This window comes from Fundulus heteroclitus, chromosome 22 (assembly GCF_011125445.2).
Source record: "Fundulus heteroclitus isolate FHET01 chromosome 22, MU-UCD_Fhet_4.1, whole genome shotgun sequence".
In the NCBI taxonomy this organism is placed as follows: Eukaryota; Metazoa; Chordata; class Actinopteri; order Cyprinodontiformes; family Fundulidae; genus Fundulus; species Fundulus heteroclitus.
Window position 1 is genome coordinate 33,514,518 of NC_046382.1, and position 16,036 is coordinate 33,530,553.

At 40.0% G+C, this 16,036-nt stretch overlaps 1 protein-coding gene across 4 annotated transcripts in view; it reads right to left on the reverse strand.

The window, feature by feature from the left end:
* The window catches only part of kcnh1a (potassium voltage-gated channel, subfamily H (eag-related), member 1a), a 90,499-nt gene that overhangs the window by 36,823 nt on the left and 37,640 nt on the right, over positions 1-16,036 (reverse strand). For all 4 annotated transcript variants that reach the window (XM_012878392.3, XM_036126441.1, XM_036126440.1 and 1 more), the window contains 2 exons: positions 11,924-12,081; positions 4,068-4,339 (listed from right to left, as the gene is read on the reverse strand). In XM_012878392.3, the coding sequence (XP_012733846.2) occupies positions 4,068-4,339; positions 11,924-12,081 (430 nt within the window). The remainder of the gene's footprint in view (positions 1-4,067; positions 4,340-11,923; positions 12,082-16,036) is intronic.

Consider the following 16,036-nt stretch of genomic DNA (forward strand, 5'->3'; position numbering starts at 1 on the left):
GTGTGTGTGTGGGGGGGGGGGGGGGGGGGGGTTATGCTAATTAAAAACGACTCATGATTCCTTCAACGGGGCAATCGTCGCCATCTCTCAGCTGTAGAGACAGCGCCATCGCAGGTTTCAGACCCAAAACATTCTTTGCAGCTTCAGCACTATTTAGTGAGACTTTGGGGATGACTGCGGGTCTTTGGAAGGCAGGAAGCGCTTCTCACAAAGGAAACTCGAGCTCTCTCCGCACAGAAGAGCTTCATCCGAGCTGGCAACATCCTCCCGCACTTCCTGCCGCACACAACTTCATTGAATGCCATCAGACAGCTGGCTCATTTGAAGGTAGTTAAAGCATAGTTGATAGAAACTCCAGCCCTGGGGCCACCAGTTGCTATGGAAACAGGACACACGTACTGTACGAACCCCCTCCCTCCACCCCCACTTACTGTTTCCCATGCCACCCTACAATCCCTCCCCACGCTGTGATCCTCTGCTGCCAGCGCCGATCCGACGCCGGCGGTAAAAATAGCAAAAAAATCAGCGCATCCATATTTCATAGAGGAGAGCCACGGAGTACGCTAGATTGCATCTACGACCGAATCCTCCCAAGGCTGTCTGGTTTCGAAGAGATTTAGGGGCGATTTGTCTTTCACAATGAAAATTTGAGACAAAGATGGGCGTGAAAATGAGTTTTTGCCGCTCCCCCCTCCTCGAGAGAGTATTCATAAACCAGAACAGCCAAATCGGAGCGAAAGCAGAGGGAGGAGGATGGAGGGAGGAGGAGGCGGGGGTGTGTACAGGATTGTTTCTCTTGTCTCAGAGGTTGAGACTGTAGCTGACAGAAGTACAGTGGAGGTGAGGGGTGATTGCGGTGGGATCAGAGGGAGCGCTGTACTAAATTGATCTGGCAGTGTCAGTTATTGCTCCGAGGTTGCTCTCTGTGCGCGGTAATGGCACGGCGCTGTACGCGGCTTTATGAGCTGCAGAGGCAGAGATCCTCGTCGATAACGTGATGTGGAAGGAAGGGGAATTTGAAGCCCTCTTAGTACATTTTGAAAGAGTGATCCGGTAACTACAGCAAGACAAGAACATTAAACAGCATGGAGTGGAAAAAAAACAGCCTTAGAGCCTGGCAAAGTTATTCGCACGCCTTGAACTTTTTCACATGGTTTTCACACGGAAACGTGTTTTCTGACCTGTTTTATACAAAAGTATCTGCAGCATTTGCATTCAGGCCCTATGACTCAATATTTTGTAGAAGCACCTTTTACTGCAATTACAGGGGAGGCATGTTTCCACATATACAGACTGACATTTCTACCCATTTTTTCTAATAACAATCTGTAAGTTTTACCACAAATGCTCAATGGGATCTAGACCAACACAATACAATCAGCTGAGGTTGTGGGTTTAAGGCTGCTGTCCTGCTGGAAGGTGACACTTCACCCTTTCTTAAATGTTCTTGCAGCCTCTAGCAGCTTTTCCTCCAGTACTTCTTCCTGTATTTCACTTCATCCATCTACCCCATTAGCTCTGACCAGCAAGCCTGCCCGCGCTTAAGCAGACAAACCCCACAATCCGGTGCTGCCCCCATTATGTTATAAGGTGTGTTGGTGTTTTCAGGCTAATGTGAAAGTGGGTTTTTTACCACACATAAGAAATGTCTTGTTTTCTGTTTTCTCTTCCTGCCGCTATTCTATAAAAGGCCTTTCCTTTCTGTTCCCACATTAAAACACCACGGTTTGTGGCTGTAACATGACAGAACAGGGAACGTTTAAAAGGATGTGAAGACTTCTATAAGGCCCCGCAAACTGTCAACATGTTGTTTCCTTCTTTTTTAAACCTTTCTGGGCCAGGAAGGACAAAAATGTTTGTTAGAACATCTGAATAGTTTAACACGTTATCTTACAGAACACCTTTGTAACGCGTGTCTCTTCATTTTAAGTCATAGTATTAATTTAGGGTGAATCTGACGGCGGTGCTGATGAGTTTGCGAAACAAAAAATTTTAATTAAATAAAAACAAATTAAAAAAAAAATATTATTATGGCATTGGGGAAAGCTCTCAATATTTGCTACAAAGTGGCAAAAGGGCCTGTATCGAGCTGCTCTGTTCAGCTTCACATCTACAAGGAGCTGTTATGTAAGTCTGGTTAAAGTAGTGATGAGGTTTCAAACCTTTTTATCACCAAACACAGCAGAACCAACAGAAGCGTTGTTTGGTGAGATATACCTATAATATACCATGGTTAGAATACTAACCATGAAGAGCCACCCATGGCAGAAGAATTCACTCTGAAATGTTGTCACTTTACAACCTAAACCCTTATCTGATATTATCTGATATCACTTTATATCTGGGATATAAAGTGATACATGTAAAGTCTAATAAAATGTATGTCTAAACAGAGAAAAACATTGAAAACTATGGTGTGCATTTATGTTAAGCATCCCTTCCCCTTGAGTGATAATTCTGATAAATAAATCTTTCACCTTTTGTCGTCTTTACCAGCTCCCCTCATCTAGAGACTGAACTCTTTGCCCATTCTTATTTGCAAAATAACTTAAGCTCAGTCGGATTGGATGGAAAGCATCAGTGAATATGAATTTCCAAGCCTAGCTAGAGGTCCTCATTGGAACTCAGGACTGGACTTTGACTAGGCCATCCCAACCCCTGAAAATGCCTTGATTGAAACCATCTCACTGTAGTTCTGTCTATGTTGTAGGGCAGTGATGTCCAAAGTCAGTCCTCAACGTTTGGTGTTTTAGATGTTGGCCTGATTCAATGCACCTGAATCCAATGACTGGTTCAATAGCAGAAAACTGCAGAGCTAGTTGACACTCTGTGGAAGTAATTTGACCATCTGAATCAGCTTATTGGAGCAGCGATACATCTAAAACCTGGAGGAGTGGAGCTGGACACTCGTGGTTGAGGGTCATTGGTGTGCAGGAAGGTGAGCCTCTGCCCCAGGTTTTCCCCACGCATTGTCCTGCATTTAGCTCAGGCCTTCTACCCATCAGCTCTGACTAGCTTCTATATCCACGCTGAAGGAAACACCCCCATGATGCAGCCATCACCATACAACACATTAGGGGGGTGGTGACAGGATGATGTTACTCTTCCTCATCACCGTGTTTTGCATGTAGCCTAAAATCTTTATTTCGGGGCATCAGAGTAAAGGGGGGGAGTGAATACTAAATGCACACCACCCTTTTCAGAAAACCACCTATGCAGCTTTTCCTTCCTTGCCCTGATTATGAGGTATTTTGTGCTGGTCTGTTGAAATCCCCGTAATGAACAACGACGTTTGTGGGGACAGCATGACAAGATGTGACCAAAGTCAAATGGGTATGAATACTTCTACAAGGCACTGTAAACTATTAAAGTAGCTCCAAAGGCTTTTGTTATCTTCTCATTTACCATTCCGGGACCACAGAAAGCATGAGCAATAAAATATAAATATTTTAACAAGTTATCACAAAGCAGACTGGGATAATGAGTAAAACGTCCCTCTACTTTGTCGTCGTGTTAAATCAGCCTGAATGGAGCCGACAGAAGTGCTGATGAGATTGAAAAGGAAACTAAGGGGAGGAGTCCATCAGCGCTTTCTCTGCATGATGTTAAATTTGTGCTACAGTTGACATAAAAGCCTGGATTGAGTTACACTTCCTACCCAAAAGGCTGTTATGTAACTTTGGTTACAATAGTGACGAGGTCTCAAACCACTATCTCCATAACAGCAGAGCCAACCGAAGCTTTGCTGGGGCGGGTGGAGCCTCGTTGTAAGCATTACTCCTTTGGAACCACGTTTAGAAGATTTAGAATACGCTGGGATGTTAATGAAAAGTAGTTGTCACCATGTTATGTCTGGTGTTTTAACTGAACAGCATAATCTGAATCAAAGCCGACCATGTTGTTCTACGAATCATCTGTTAGAGTGCTGTTTGCCCAACTTTGATGCCTCCATTCATAATTCACTTATTCACACATCCCAGCGCAATGCGGCTTTTAAAAGCATAGCAGGGCTTCTCAGGTGACGCGTTTGCGCCTCCCTAGAAAGAACGGGAAGCCCTTCCACTCACATCCAATCATCATCATGGCCACGGCGAAGATTTTCTCGCCGTCCGTCGTCGGAGCGATGTTGCCGAAGCCGATGCTGGTCAGGCTGGTCATGGTGAAATACAGGGAGGTGATGTAGACGGAGTCTTTGTTGGGCCCGCCCTCCCACTTCCCTGAACCGCTGGCGTTGTAGCGGTAGGGCCTGCCCATCGCCTCAGCCAGGATGTAGAGCCAGCTGTCCATGCGAACAAGGTTGGTTTCTTCATCAATCACCTCGTAGTCTCCAATGCTGTACCTGAAGGGTGAAAAAAATATGATGCCATTGTTCAGTTATAGTTTCATAAGGTTATTTTTTTTTCTACTTATATAAGGCATCATAGTCGAAAACTACTCCAAGTAAAAATTTTAATCAAAATCTAAAAAGTAAACAGTATGCATTATTTAAAAAATACTTATTTAATGTGATGTAATCATCACGTTAAATGATTATTATGAGCATAAAAATGGCAGTGGCCCAGTTCTGAGTATTCAGAGTGAAGAGAGTGTACAAATGCAAGCGCCTCAGAAGGCAGAGGCAATAATGAAACCTTAATTCTTTTTAAATTAAGCTACCGTCCACACGGGAACACTCTTATGTAAATATGCTAAAGTTTTTTTCATTATGTCCACGCTGAAACTGTTTTTGTAGAGCTCCCCAAGCAATGCTACTTTGGAAATCTTAAAATGCAGCTCATGCAGTTTTATGCGGATACATGCAACTCTTTATGAAAAATATCTCAAAGCTCCACCTCTAACCTAACCCTCTTCTACAACTTTATTTAGTGGGAAAGAGTAAAGGTCCCAGCAACATCTTAGAAGTTCATTTAGAGAAAAATGAGGAACTATTAAATCAACATTAACTTTTTCCTTCAGTGCTTTGGCTCTTTGTGTTATGTTCTCTCTGTAACTCCTGCTTGTGCAGTACCATAGCGTGAATGAGGTGCTATGCCACAAAGCAGGTTCAACAAACAGAGGTTCACAAACAGATTTAGCTAAAGTAACCCTAAAACTCCGTTTACACCAAATGTGAAAGAGTTTTTCGCATTGATCGCCTGCCGTTGGTCACTTGACATTTTGCCCCTCTTACACAAACAACTCGTGATGACAATGCGGCGAAATTCCGCTCAGCTTGCTTCACCCCATCAGCAAATAGGATGGGTGTCTATCTGCTTGCCGGTTCCTCCTGTCTGTTCAACTTACTGTGGCAGACATGGATTTTACTGAGCGAGACACGGTGCTTTGGTTACAATAGTGACGAGGTCTCAAACCACTATCTCCATAACCGCTTCCAGTGGTACTTCTGTCTGTTCAGGACCCAGTTTGAGGAGCTGCTGACCCGCGGGGGACGGATCACCTTCTAGGATCACCTTCTCCAATTGAATAAAAACAAAACTGAAGTAATAATATTTGGACCAATAGAGGAAAGATCAAAAGTTAGCACACAGCTTCAGTCGCTTCAGCTAAAAACCACAAATCAGGCCCGAAACCTGGGTGTAGTGATGGACTCAGACCTGAACCTTCAAAAGCATCTAAAGACAGTTACAAGGTCGGCTTTCTATCACCTGAAGAACATTTCTAGGATTAAAGGACTGATGTCTCAGCAGGATCTAGAAAAACTAATCCATGCGTTTATTTTTAGTCGAATTGATTACTGCAACGGTGTCTTCACAGGTCTGCCTAAAAAGTGGATCAGACAGCTGCAGCTGATCCAGAACGCTGCTGCCCGCGTCCTCACTAAGACTAAGAAAGTAGAGCACATCACCCCAGTTCTAAAGTCCTTACACTGGCTCCCTGTATCTCAGAGAATAGACTTTAAAATACTTCTGTTAGTCTATAAATCCTTAAATGGCTTAGCTCCTAAATACATCACAGACTTGTTATCAGCGTATAAACCATCCAGACCACTCAGGTCTTCTGACTCCAGCCTGCTCTGCATACCTAGAACCAGAACCAAACATGGAGAAGCAGCTTTTAGTTCCTATGCTCCAATTATCTGGAACAAACTTCCAGAAAACTGTAAAAGTGCGGAAAGCCTGAGTTCTTTTAAATCAAGATTAAAAACACATTTGTTTAAAATTGCCTTCAACTGTCCTAGTTAACTGAATCACCACTTTTTTGTTCTATTTTCTATCTATATTTTATTCCTACTTGCTCTTATTCTGTTTTATTTTGCTATGTTTTAATCATGTAAAGCACTTTGCATTGTCTTTGTACTGAATTGTGCTATATAAATAAATTTGCCTTGCCTTGCCTTGCCTTGCCTAGGACACAAACTGCTCTTGCTCTATCCCCGCTGCAGAGAGCCTGTCCATTGGTCTTCGGTCAGTAAACCAGTCATTGCTCAATAGAAATACAGCCTAAATATGTAACACATAAGATACATTTTTGCTCTTAAATAAATGGATGAGGAGGACCCTAAACACAGCACGGACTGAGAGAAAAGTTCAGATTGTTTAAACTCAAGCAAAATTTCCTTTTGCTGTAGTTGCATCTCCACCTGCTCTATTGGCCCAATTTGCACCACTCACATCCCCCGAAATGCATCGTTCGGGTTAATTTGCTCCTGATCGCTCCTTTAAATAGGGATAATATGTAAATATGGAACTAGGCATAATATGAAGTGGTTTAGTAAGTGTGATTTGCTCTGTGATCATGTGCTATAATTTGCAATGGATAAATGGCTTGGAAATCTTTTACTTTAGAGGTTTCTAACAAAGTTAGTGTTGACTTCTACTCTTGATTCCCAGCAGGAGTAAACTTTAGAGTAGTCCAAATACAATTCAAGTCTCAAGTCTCTAATGACAAAAAATATATATATTTTCTCATCAAATACATGTCCTGTATCCTGCACCTAGGCCTAACTTTACATATGGACATTTAAGGGATATTTTTATTGTTTATTTATTTCAATATGCAAAAAACTGCTTTAAATTACTTATCGAATCAATAAAGTACAATATGTATCCCTATCAATGATGGATTTCTGCCTGAATCTAAAAACAGGCCTTTTATTTTGTCTTTTTAATAATTTAATTCATACCTGTTAATCCCTGTTCACATTGTTGAGGTTCAGGACCTAAGTACTTACAGAGCGATCAAAAGTTGCACAGCTTCACCTGCTTTAGCTAGTAACCACTGATCAGGCCCGAAATCTGGGCCTGAACTCAGACCTGAACCTTTAAAAACATCTAAAGACAATTACAAACTTGGCCTTTTATCACCTGGAGAACATTTCCAGGATTAAAGGACTAATATCTCAGCAGGATCTGGAAAAACTAACTCGTGCGTTTATTTTTAGTAAAAACTGATTACTGCAACAGCGATTTCACAGGTCTGCCTAAGATGTCAATTAGACAGCTACAGTTGATCAAGAACGCTGCTGCCCGCATCCTCTAAGGCTACATTCACACTGCAGGTCTTGATGCTCAATTCCGATTTTTTGCTGATATCAGATTTTTTTGAGGTGGCTGTTCATAATACTATTAAATGCGACCACCATCAAACTGCTGTCTGAACGGTTCAAGACCGCAAAGCGACCTGCGTGTGCAGATAACAGAGGGAGACGTCACACAGCAGTGCACCGTTTATGGAAGTAATGGTGAATTATTTCAATAAAGTTTTGTTAAAAGAAACTCTGATACCAGCTGGCATCTATCGTTGCTATTATTAGAAAGCTGTTGAGGAATGGGAGCTGACAATATTAAGAGCACATTATAGCGGGACTAAATAAGGTAAAAAGGAACCCGCACAGCTATTAACAACGGTCTTTTATGGAGCGCTAAATGCTACTGGTGTGTGTGGATGTGTAGTGAGAGGCAGGAAAGTGACGTCAAAGATGTATAAAATGCAACATGACTGTTCAGACTGCAGACGCTTTGAAAAAAAATCACATAGATATCCGAATTAGTACCACATATGGAAGTGGCTTAAATCCGATTTTTTTGGGGGTTGAAAAGACCAGAATTGGGCCGTTCACACTGCCATGAAAAAGTCAATATATGGGTTGTATATGGTAATACCTTGTATGGAATGTGTGTATTCTGGAGCATGTAACAAAAGTAATTTCCCCCAGGGATCATTAAAGTATGGCTGAGTCTGAGTCTGAGTCTGAGTCTTTATGGGCAAAAACACTGGATTTGGGTCACATTTCCCTGCAGTGTGAGTAGAGCACATCACCCCAGTTCTAAAGTCCTTACACTGGCTCCCTGTATCTCAGAGACCTTTAAAATACTAAAATATGTTAGTTTATAAATCGCTGAATGGCTTAGTACCTAAATACATCACAGACTTATTATCAGTGTATCAACCCTCCAGACCATTAAGGTCTTCTGGCTCCAGCCTAGAAATGATACCTAGAATCAGAACTAAACACAGAGAAGCAGCATTTAGTTCTTATGCTCCACTTTTCTGGAACAAACTCCCAGAAGACTGTAAAAGGGCTAAATCCCTGAGTTCCCTTAAATCAAGCTTAAAAACCTATTTGTTTAGACTTGCCTTTATATGTTAATGCTAACGTTTGTAGTCCAACATGTCTTATACTGTATCTGACTTGGTGGCACTCTTCCAACGCAATGTTCTTGTCTCAATAATGTTTTTCCCTCCGTCACTGTAATGCTTTTCTTCCCTCCTTTTTTGGTTTGTTCATGTACAGCACTTTGAATCGTCTTGTTGGTGAATAGTGCTTTATAAATAAACTTGCCTTGCCTTCTTTCACGGCTGATTAAATGAGATAGAGTGGATAAAACTCGAGTGCAAGACTCTAAAGAATCTATGCCAAGTCTCAAGTCTTTAGAGCCAAAGTTTAGGTCGATTTTGAACTTTTGTGAGTTTTTGTTTGCGTAAATTTAGAGTCTGGGTCTGAAACTAGGGTCACCATCTCTCTAATCTGGAAACCTTAATCTACTCAGAGCCGGTTATGTCTCAAACATCAGTTACCATAGTGATGAACTCAATTAAGACGTGAACCAGCTTTACAGGACTGAGAATCCAAATCTAAACCTCTAATCTCGTGTAGTACACACCACCTGCAGTTTGTCACTATCCTCCATCAGATGTCCTCCATATTCTGTAAGATTGTTGTGATTCTGTTGATGGTCTTGTTGAATTTCTGCCATCATTTTACAACCTAAATAACATTTTTATTCATATATACTCTTCTTGTTAGGTAATACTGACTGCAGTATATTAATAGATGTCAGCATATTCAAACAAGTTTGGATAATCCTGCTTCAAATGAACCAAACAAAATGGCAAAAAAAATAACAGCAGAGAATAAGTGCATGTTTGTATTGAAGTACACTATCCTTACTAAATGCAATTAAATTTGTATTCCATTGCAGGTCTGGGTTCAATCTACAAAGAGTTGAAAGTGTCTGATGTTCCCAAAAACATTTTTACAGCATCCTCCTGAACACGGAATCGGTTTACAAAGGGTGGGTTGCTCTTTAAGTCTTTATCTTTGTTTTTCTGAACAAATACAGAGAAAATATAAAAGTGACTCCACATTGACAAACATTTCATAAAACCTTTTTCATCCCATTATCTGATGGATTAAAGACTTATGAAGAAATAAAGCTAATCAATATTAAAGGTCTCAGTTAGGAACAGAGGTACAAGATGAACGCAATTATACATATTATATAAGAAAGTCATTCAAATATATAAATTATATAGAAACATTTTGTCCAATCTGTACAATCTGATTGAATTGACTTTGTAAAGTGCCTTGAGATGACATGCTTCATGAACTGGCGCTATATAAATAAAATTTAATTGAATTGAATTGAATAAAGATGCTGAAATACCACGAAAAAGGTAAAATTGATCGTTCACAGCGAAATTACCAAAGAGGAGTGAAGGTGGTAAAACACGTGTGAAATAACCAGAAAGTGAATGCTTCGGATTGGAAGAAAAACAGTAGAAACAAGTTAGATAAGAGACAAAAAGATGGGAAACGATTGCAATTACAGACACAAAATAAAAATTACTAAAAACAAACTCAATGACGAGATGAACGAATGACCGAAAATACAATAAAAATACCCCCAAAATCCCTAAAATAAAAAAAATTAAGTTGACCACATAGAGTTGGAAATGACAAGAAAGATGTCCACTGAGATCTCAAATTAAGATATTAAAGAAAAAGTTATAAGAAAGACATGAAAAAATTACCACAAGGAGAATTTAAATGAAAACAGAGATTCAAACCGTATTTATAGAATAAAGTTCTGTAACCTCTTAAGACCCAATAATTTTAGTCTCAACAGGCTTTCTGATGCCTGAAAATGATCAGTCTCTCTTCAAACATTTATTCTCCTTTCTCCTGACAGATCTGTAATTGAGGTTGACAACTGATTAAACATTTATGTTTGAAGAGAAACTGATCTTTTTCAGCCGTTTTTCAAGTATCTTAAAGCCCACGTTTGGTTAAGAGGTTAAATCTAATCAGATGGGCTAAACAAAATAAAAATACATTTCATACAAAGAAACGAAGGCAAATTTGTGTCGAGAACCAAAATAATGTCAAAAGAGCCCGGCGACAAGAATGACGACCGTCGCAGTTTCAAACGTTTTATATCTAAAAAAATCCAACAATAGTCCCCTTTAAGTTGTTTTTTTATGAGATAAAGAAAATTAGTGAGCAATTCACAGTAACTGCTGAGGGATTTTAGGCTGCATGGAAAACAGCTCCTCATCAGGAGCACCTGTCAGAGTTAGCTATTAGCATATGAAAATACCTGGCTTCCTGCATAAAAGCTGCTCTTTTTAGTCTCCAGAATACAAATGAACAGAACTGGATGAGGCAGCGTTTACGCCTTGATTTCCTCCTCTGCTTTCATTTACTTCTCTCAGTTCAAAACAGTTCTATGTTATTCCTTTTTCATAAAAACAACTAAAAATCTCCGGTCTCCTGTTTTTCACGGGGAAGAATAAGCTTTTGTTTTTCCAGCCCTGCCGTTAAACCACCACTTCAACCACCTCCATTCTTCTCTGCGTAAAAGAAAATGACAGCCAGGGAGCAGGAAGCCAGCTCCTGCCGTCGCTGCTGTCACCCGAGTTGACGACGGTTAAACTTTTCTCCAGTCGCCGACGCAGCGCCGCGCGTGACCATGGCAACGGCTGAAACCACACAGGAGCTATTTTTACTGGTATCGCTGTCTGGTTTTGGAGCACCATCAGGTACATGCATTCAGGTCTGATTATGCTGTCTGGACCGACGGCTGACGCAAAGCGCATCGCTCGGAGCCTCCGCGTGAGACAGGAAGAGAAACGGCGGTGGCATTGTGTGGTCAAAAACATAAAAAAAAACAAAATAAAAAAAACTACAGAGGCAAAGAACACCCACAGAAAAGATCAGTATATCAGTGACAACAACAATTAAAAAAAGAGGATTATCTCTCTTTTTGTGTGAGTGAAACCTTAAATAATCAAGATAATGTCTGTATCATTATGGTTGTAGACCTTCTCATTAACATAATAAATCAGACACAATGCATGATGGAAACTTAATGCTTCCATTACACTCTAAAGCTCCCCTGTTGAGCCGATGATCTGATTAGATTTTGGAGGCCCATCTCTCTACATTAGCATATTAATGAGAAAAACAGTAATTCTCCTGAATGTGCAATAACTCTTTAGCCTTTGAGATACTGGCCTAATGAATAAAAACAAACACGTGTACTAAAAAAAAAAAAAAAAAAAACAGAATTAATGCACAGATCAGCTTCACGACTGACCTCCATTGTATGAAAGGTCTCTGCGATCAATGCTCTGCAATACTGCGGGATGAAAAATGTGTTATGTAATGTTTTGCTGATCTGGGACAAACATACGGACGTACCAGATGCAGGCCAGCCAGTGCGCCGCCAGCCCAAAAACACAGACCAGCAGCACCAGGACGGCTGCCCCGTACTCGATGTAGTGGTCCAGTTTGCGGGCGACCCGACCCAAACGGAGCAGCCGGACCACCTTGAGAGAGCTGAACAGACTGCTGATCCCCTGGAAGAAGAGCGAAATGTTAGAGAGGAGCTTTCAGACATCCTGGGTCTAGTTTTATTCTTTAAAGCTTTAAAGCTGTTCAAGATTTTCTCTTTATTATTTTATTGTGCTCATGCTATGCTGTTGTTGTTTTTTGCCTGGAAAATACATTTAGAAATAACTATGCATTTAAATTAATTTATTTACAGTTTTTTACTTCGATCAAAAAAATTCCCAATATTCAATAGTTTTTTTATTCCCTAAAATACAGTATTTCAAAATATCAGGGGGGTTTTCTTTTGGTTCTTTTAACCTTCTCTGTCGCACATTTTTATGTATTGTTCGTGACCTGGATGTGGTCAAAAAATATATTTTTTCCTAAATATTTTGTAGAAATTACCATCGTTTATCAGGGAAAATGTCACCTGTACTTTCTTAATTTGTTTTGCTTTTGAACAAACAGACCAGAACGATAGAACTTACACACAATAAGAAGAATAAAGTTAATCAGCTTTAAAAACATGGTGCTTCAGTGACTGTTTTTTTTTTTTGTTTTTTTACATGTGAGGTATGTAGTGAGCAAAACAGCAAATGGGAACATAAAACATTGACAAAACTGTGAAGACTTCTCAGTGAAATAACGCTGTATAAGAGCAAGCCTGGCTAAAAAATTATCCATCATAAAATGCTTATTTTTTGTTATAGCAGCAATCACATTAAAAATGGAAAAAAAGCTATGATTTCAGTGTAAATGCATTCCTTTCCAGCGCGATGAAACTTTACAACCCTGAGCAGCTATAACCGAAGGCTAAACGTCTACTCAGCTTAGCTGCCGACTGAAACGCCCGCTCGCTGATTCTAAGCGACAACTGCAATCCCATCAGTCTGCTCTGCAGCACGGTTGCTACTCTTTATGTGTGTGTCTGTGCACTATCTGGGTATCGATTCTGCCAAAGTGCTGTGGTCTGCAATGCGAGTACAACTGCTGCGTCGGCCGCCACTTGATCTGTCAGAAATGCCCATCAGACACCTAAACTTCAGCTTCTGTGAAATCACTTTCCAGCCCTTAGCTCAGACACTTGTAACAGCCGCTCCTAAACATTGACTTCTATTTGCTTCAGTCACTTTGTGACTAATTTGGTGGTAAATCTCTGTCACTCTGCTTTTGGGCAACCCATTTGTTCCAGAGCTTTAATTTCCTGCCTGATGCTTTCAGGTGTTTCTTCAATATTTTTTACACAATGTACTGTCCTGATGATGCCGTCTGCTTTGTTTAGTGCAGCAGTCCTTCCTACAGCATAAAAAAAGCCGCACAGCATGAAGCTGCCACTCCTATACTTCACAGCTGGGATCATGATCTCAGGCCTGCAAGATTCCCCCTTTTCCTCCAAATTTAACACACAATTCTCTTTCTTATAGGTAGCTGATTTATGTTGATATTCTCATGATTTTTAAGGTGCTGGCGTAAATACACTCACAGTTGTGCCTCCATTTAACTTAAATCTTGTATATCGACCTGCTGTGGCTTTCCCAGATTATTTAAAGTGACAGTAATCTTACTGATGTTAATGTAGAATTTCTAAATGATAATCCCCCCCCAAAAAAAAAAAAAACAGGGGAAGCTGTCTGATTTAATGTCAGACAGTGAGAGAAAAATGGCAATGTGTGGTTTTTATACAATGCATAGCTATATATTTTACTGATAGTTCCAAATGATTGATTTGATCCACTTCTCACTCATCATGTATGTTTTATTTAACATGCTTACTAGCTCATAGCTGATAAATCCCATTTATTGAGAATGAAATGTATGTGTCTGGCTTTTTTTTTGTCAGTGTTTTACATCACATATCCCTTTTGTCTTAAATGCGAGGACTAAATGAATAACTTATAAATTTGTGGCGCAAAAAGACATGATTCTGCAACACAGAGAAACCAGAGAGAGCATTACAGCTGCAAGAAAGCAAGATCTTGAGTACCAAGGGTTTGTCATAATTTATATATCCTGTTCAGAATAACCTAATTAGTTGCTCCTCTGCGGCATCATCTGTAGTTGCTCTCAAACTTTGTCACCTTTTCTAGGCCCTTCGTCTATTTCAGCTTGACTGGGAAGATGAACTGCAGCACACAAAACTGCTGGTGGCATTTATTTATTTCAGTTGCAAGGTTTATGCTGTTGCTACAGAAGTTTGGCAGGTTTATCCAAAGACTGACCCAGTTTGATAGGTTAACGAAGGCAATAGAAGGAGCCACATCTTACTTTGCAGGTGGCCAGTTTTAATTATACAGCAACCTGAGACTATTGAACACTTACAGGATGAAAAAGACATGGTAAGACGGTCACATGTTGCGGTTTGATAATGCTGATGTAAATGGGTTGTGGAAATGACTTTAGGGTGACATGGCACAAAGGTTTGGGAGTTTGTCTTGCAATTGGCAGGTTGCTGGTTCGATCCCCACACTGACTGTCTCTGTCGTTGTGTCCTTGGGCAAGACACTTCACCCGCATTGCCTGCTGGCCTCTTAAGAAAAGGGCTTTAGACTGCATGAGTAGTATGATGGAAAACGTTTGTGTTTTCTAAACTGTTTTAGGTCCTCTGTATACCAGCATAAAACTTGCCATGCCTACCCACAACCAAACCATGCTGTGTTCAACCTTTGATGGGATTAGCAATATAAACCTAAAATGGGCTGTTTTTAACCGGCAATTTATCTCAACTTATCTTTAAACAGGTTTATCTTTAAAGATAAGTCAAAACCACATGTCAAATTTAACATTCAGCCTAATGGTTAAAGCCAGAGATTCCACAGATGTTTAACCTCTCCTAGGAAACAACTGACGTATAATTCAAAGTTTAAAAAAAATTGGGTTACAATAAAAACTCAACCAAAGTTCAGCTAGGAGACATGTTAAGCCTTGCTTCGAAATACAGGCTAAAGCTAATCATTTATTCTGTTTATTTTTACATAATTTTTTAAATATCTCTGATTTTTATTTCATTTTCCATATTCTTGTAAATAGCCTGTTTTGCACAAAACAAATACAAATGCAGTTTGTACAGATCTTACATTGGCTTATTCACAAGAATCTGCGTCAGCTGTTTTTCATAAATGCATGCTTTCGTTCTTTGTACATTTCAAAGACCTGTACATTTGTACATTACGTTTTATCATTATTACTTATTTGTATCTGTATCTGGGTATCTTCCATTTGCCTGACACTTTGCTGCTGATACACCTGAATTTCCCCAGAGAGGGACAATAAAAGATTATATTCTATTCTGTTCCATCTTGATCGTTAAAAGTGTCATTAGACTACAAACTGAACCATACACCATGATTCATCAGTAAATAGTTTGCAATTTGATAGATCAACAGCTAAGTGGCATGTATTTTGTATTAGCAGCTTTTTTTCTCTAGTGGTATTTATACCAACAAAGCGTTTTTCTGGTACTGTTCGGTTCACTTGTGTCATGATGTGCAGACATTAGAGGCCACGTTTAAAGTGTCTTTTTCAATTCATTAGGCCCCTTCATGCCTTGTTTATCTTATGGGTTCTGTTTTATTTCAGCGGTCTGCCTGTGGATTTTATATCTGGATTTGCTCTCTCACTTTTCTGCCCCTCTGATTATATTTATTGTTTCCATCTGTGTCTCATCAGCCCCTGCTGAGATTCAACCTGCTTTGAACTTATGACTTGTTTTATTTGTGACGTATTCTCTGGTATTTGGCCTTTGGTAACTTACAACCTCCCTTCCTTCTGCAGCACATTTGGTATGAGAAAGTTTTATTAGTCTTTTTTTTGTTCATTTGACCTTTGACCTCTGGTGTCCTGCGTTTAGATCCTTAATTTACTGCTCCTCATGGCATCAAAGGTGCTTTGTCAGATCTTATTCAATGAAAGTAACTCCTAAATGTAATCATTACCATTCAAACATTTTATCTGGTGGCTGCCCTAAATCAACCCAAATAAATT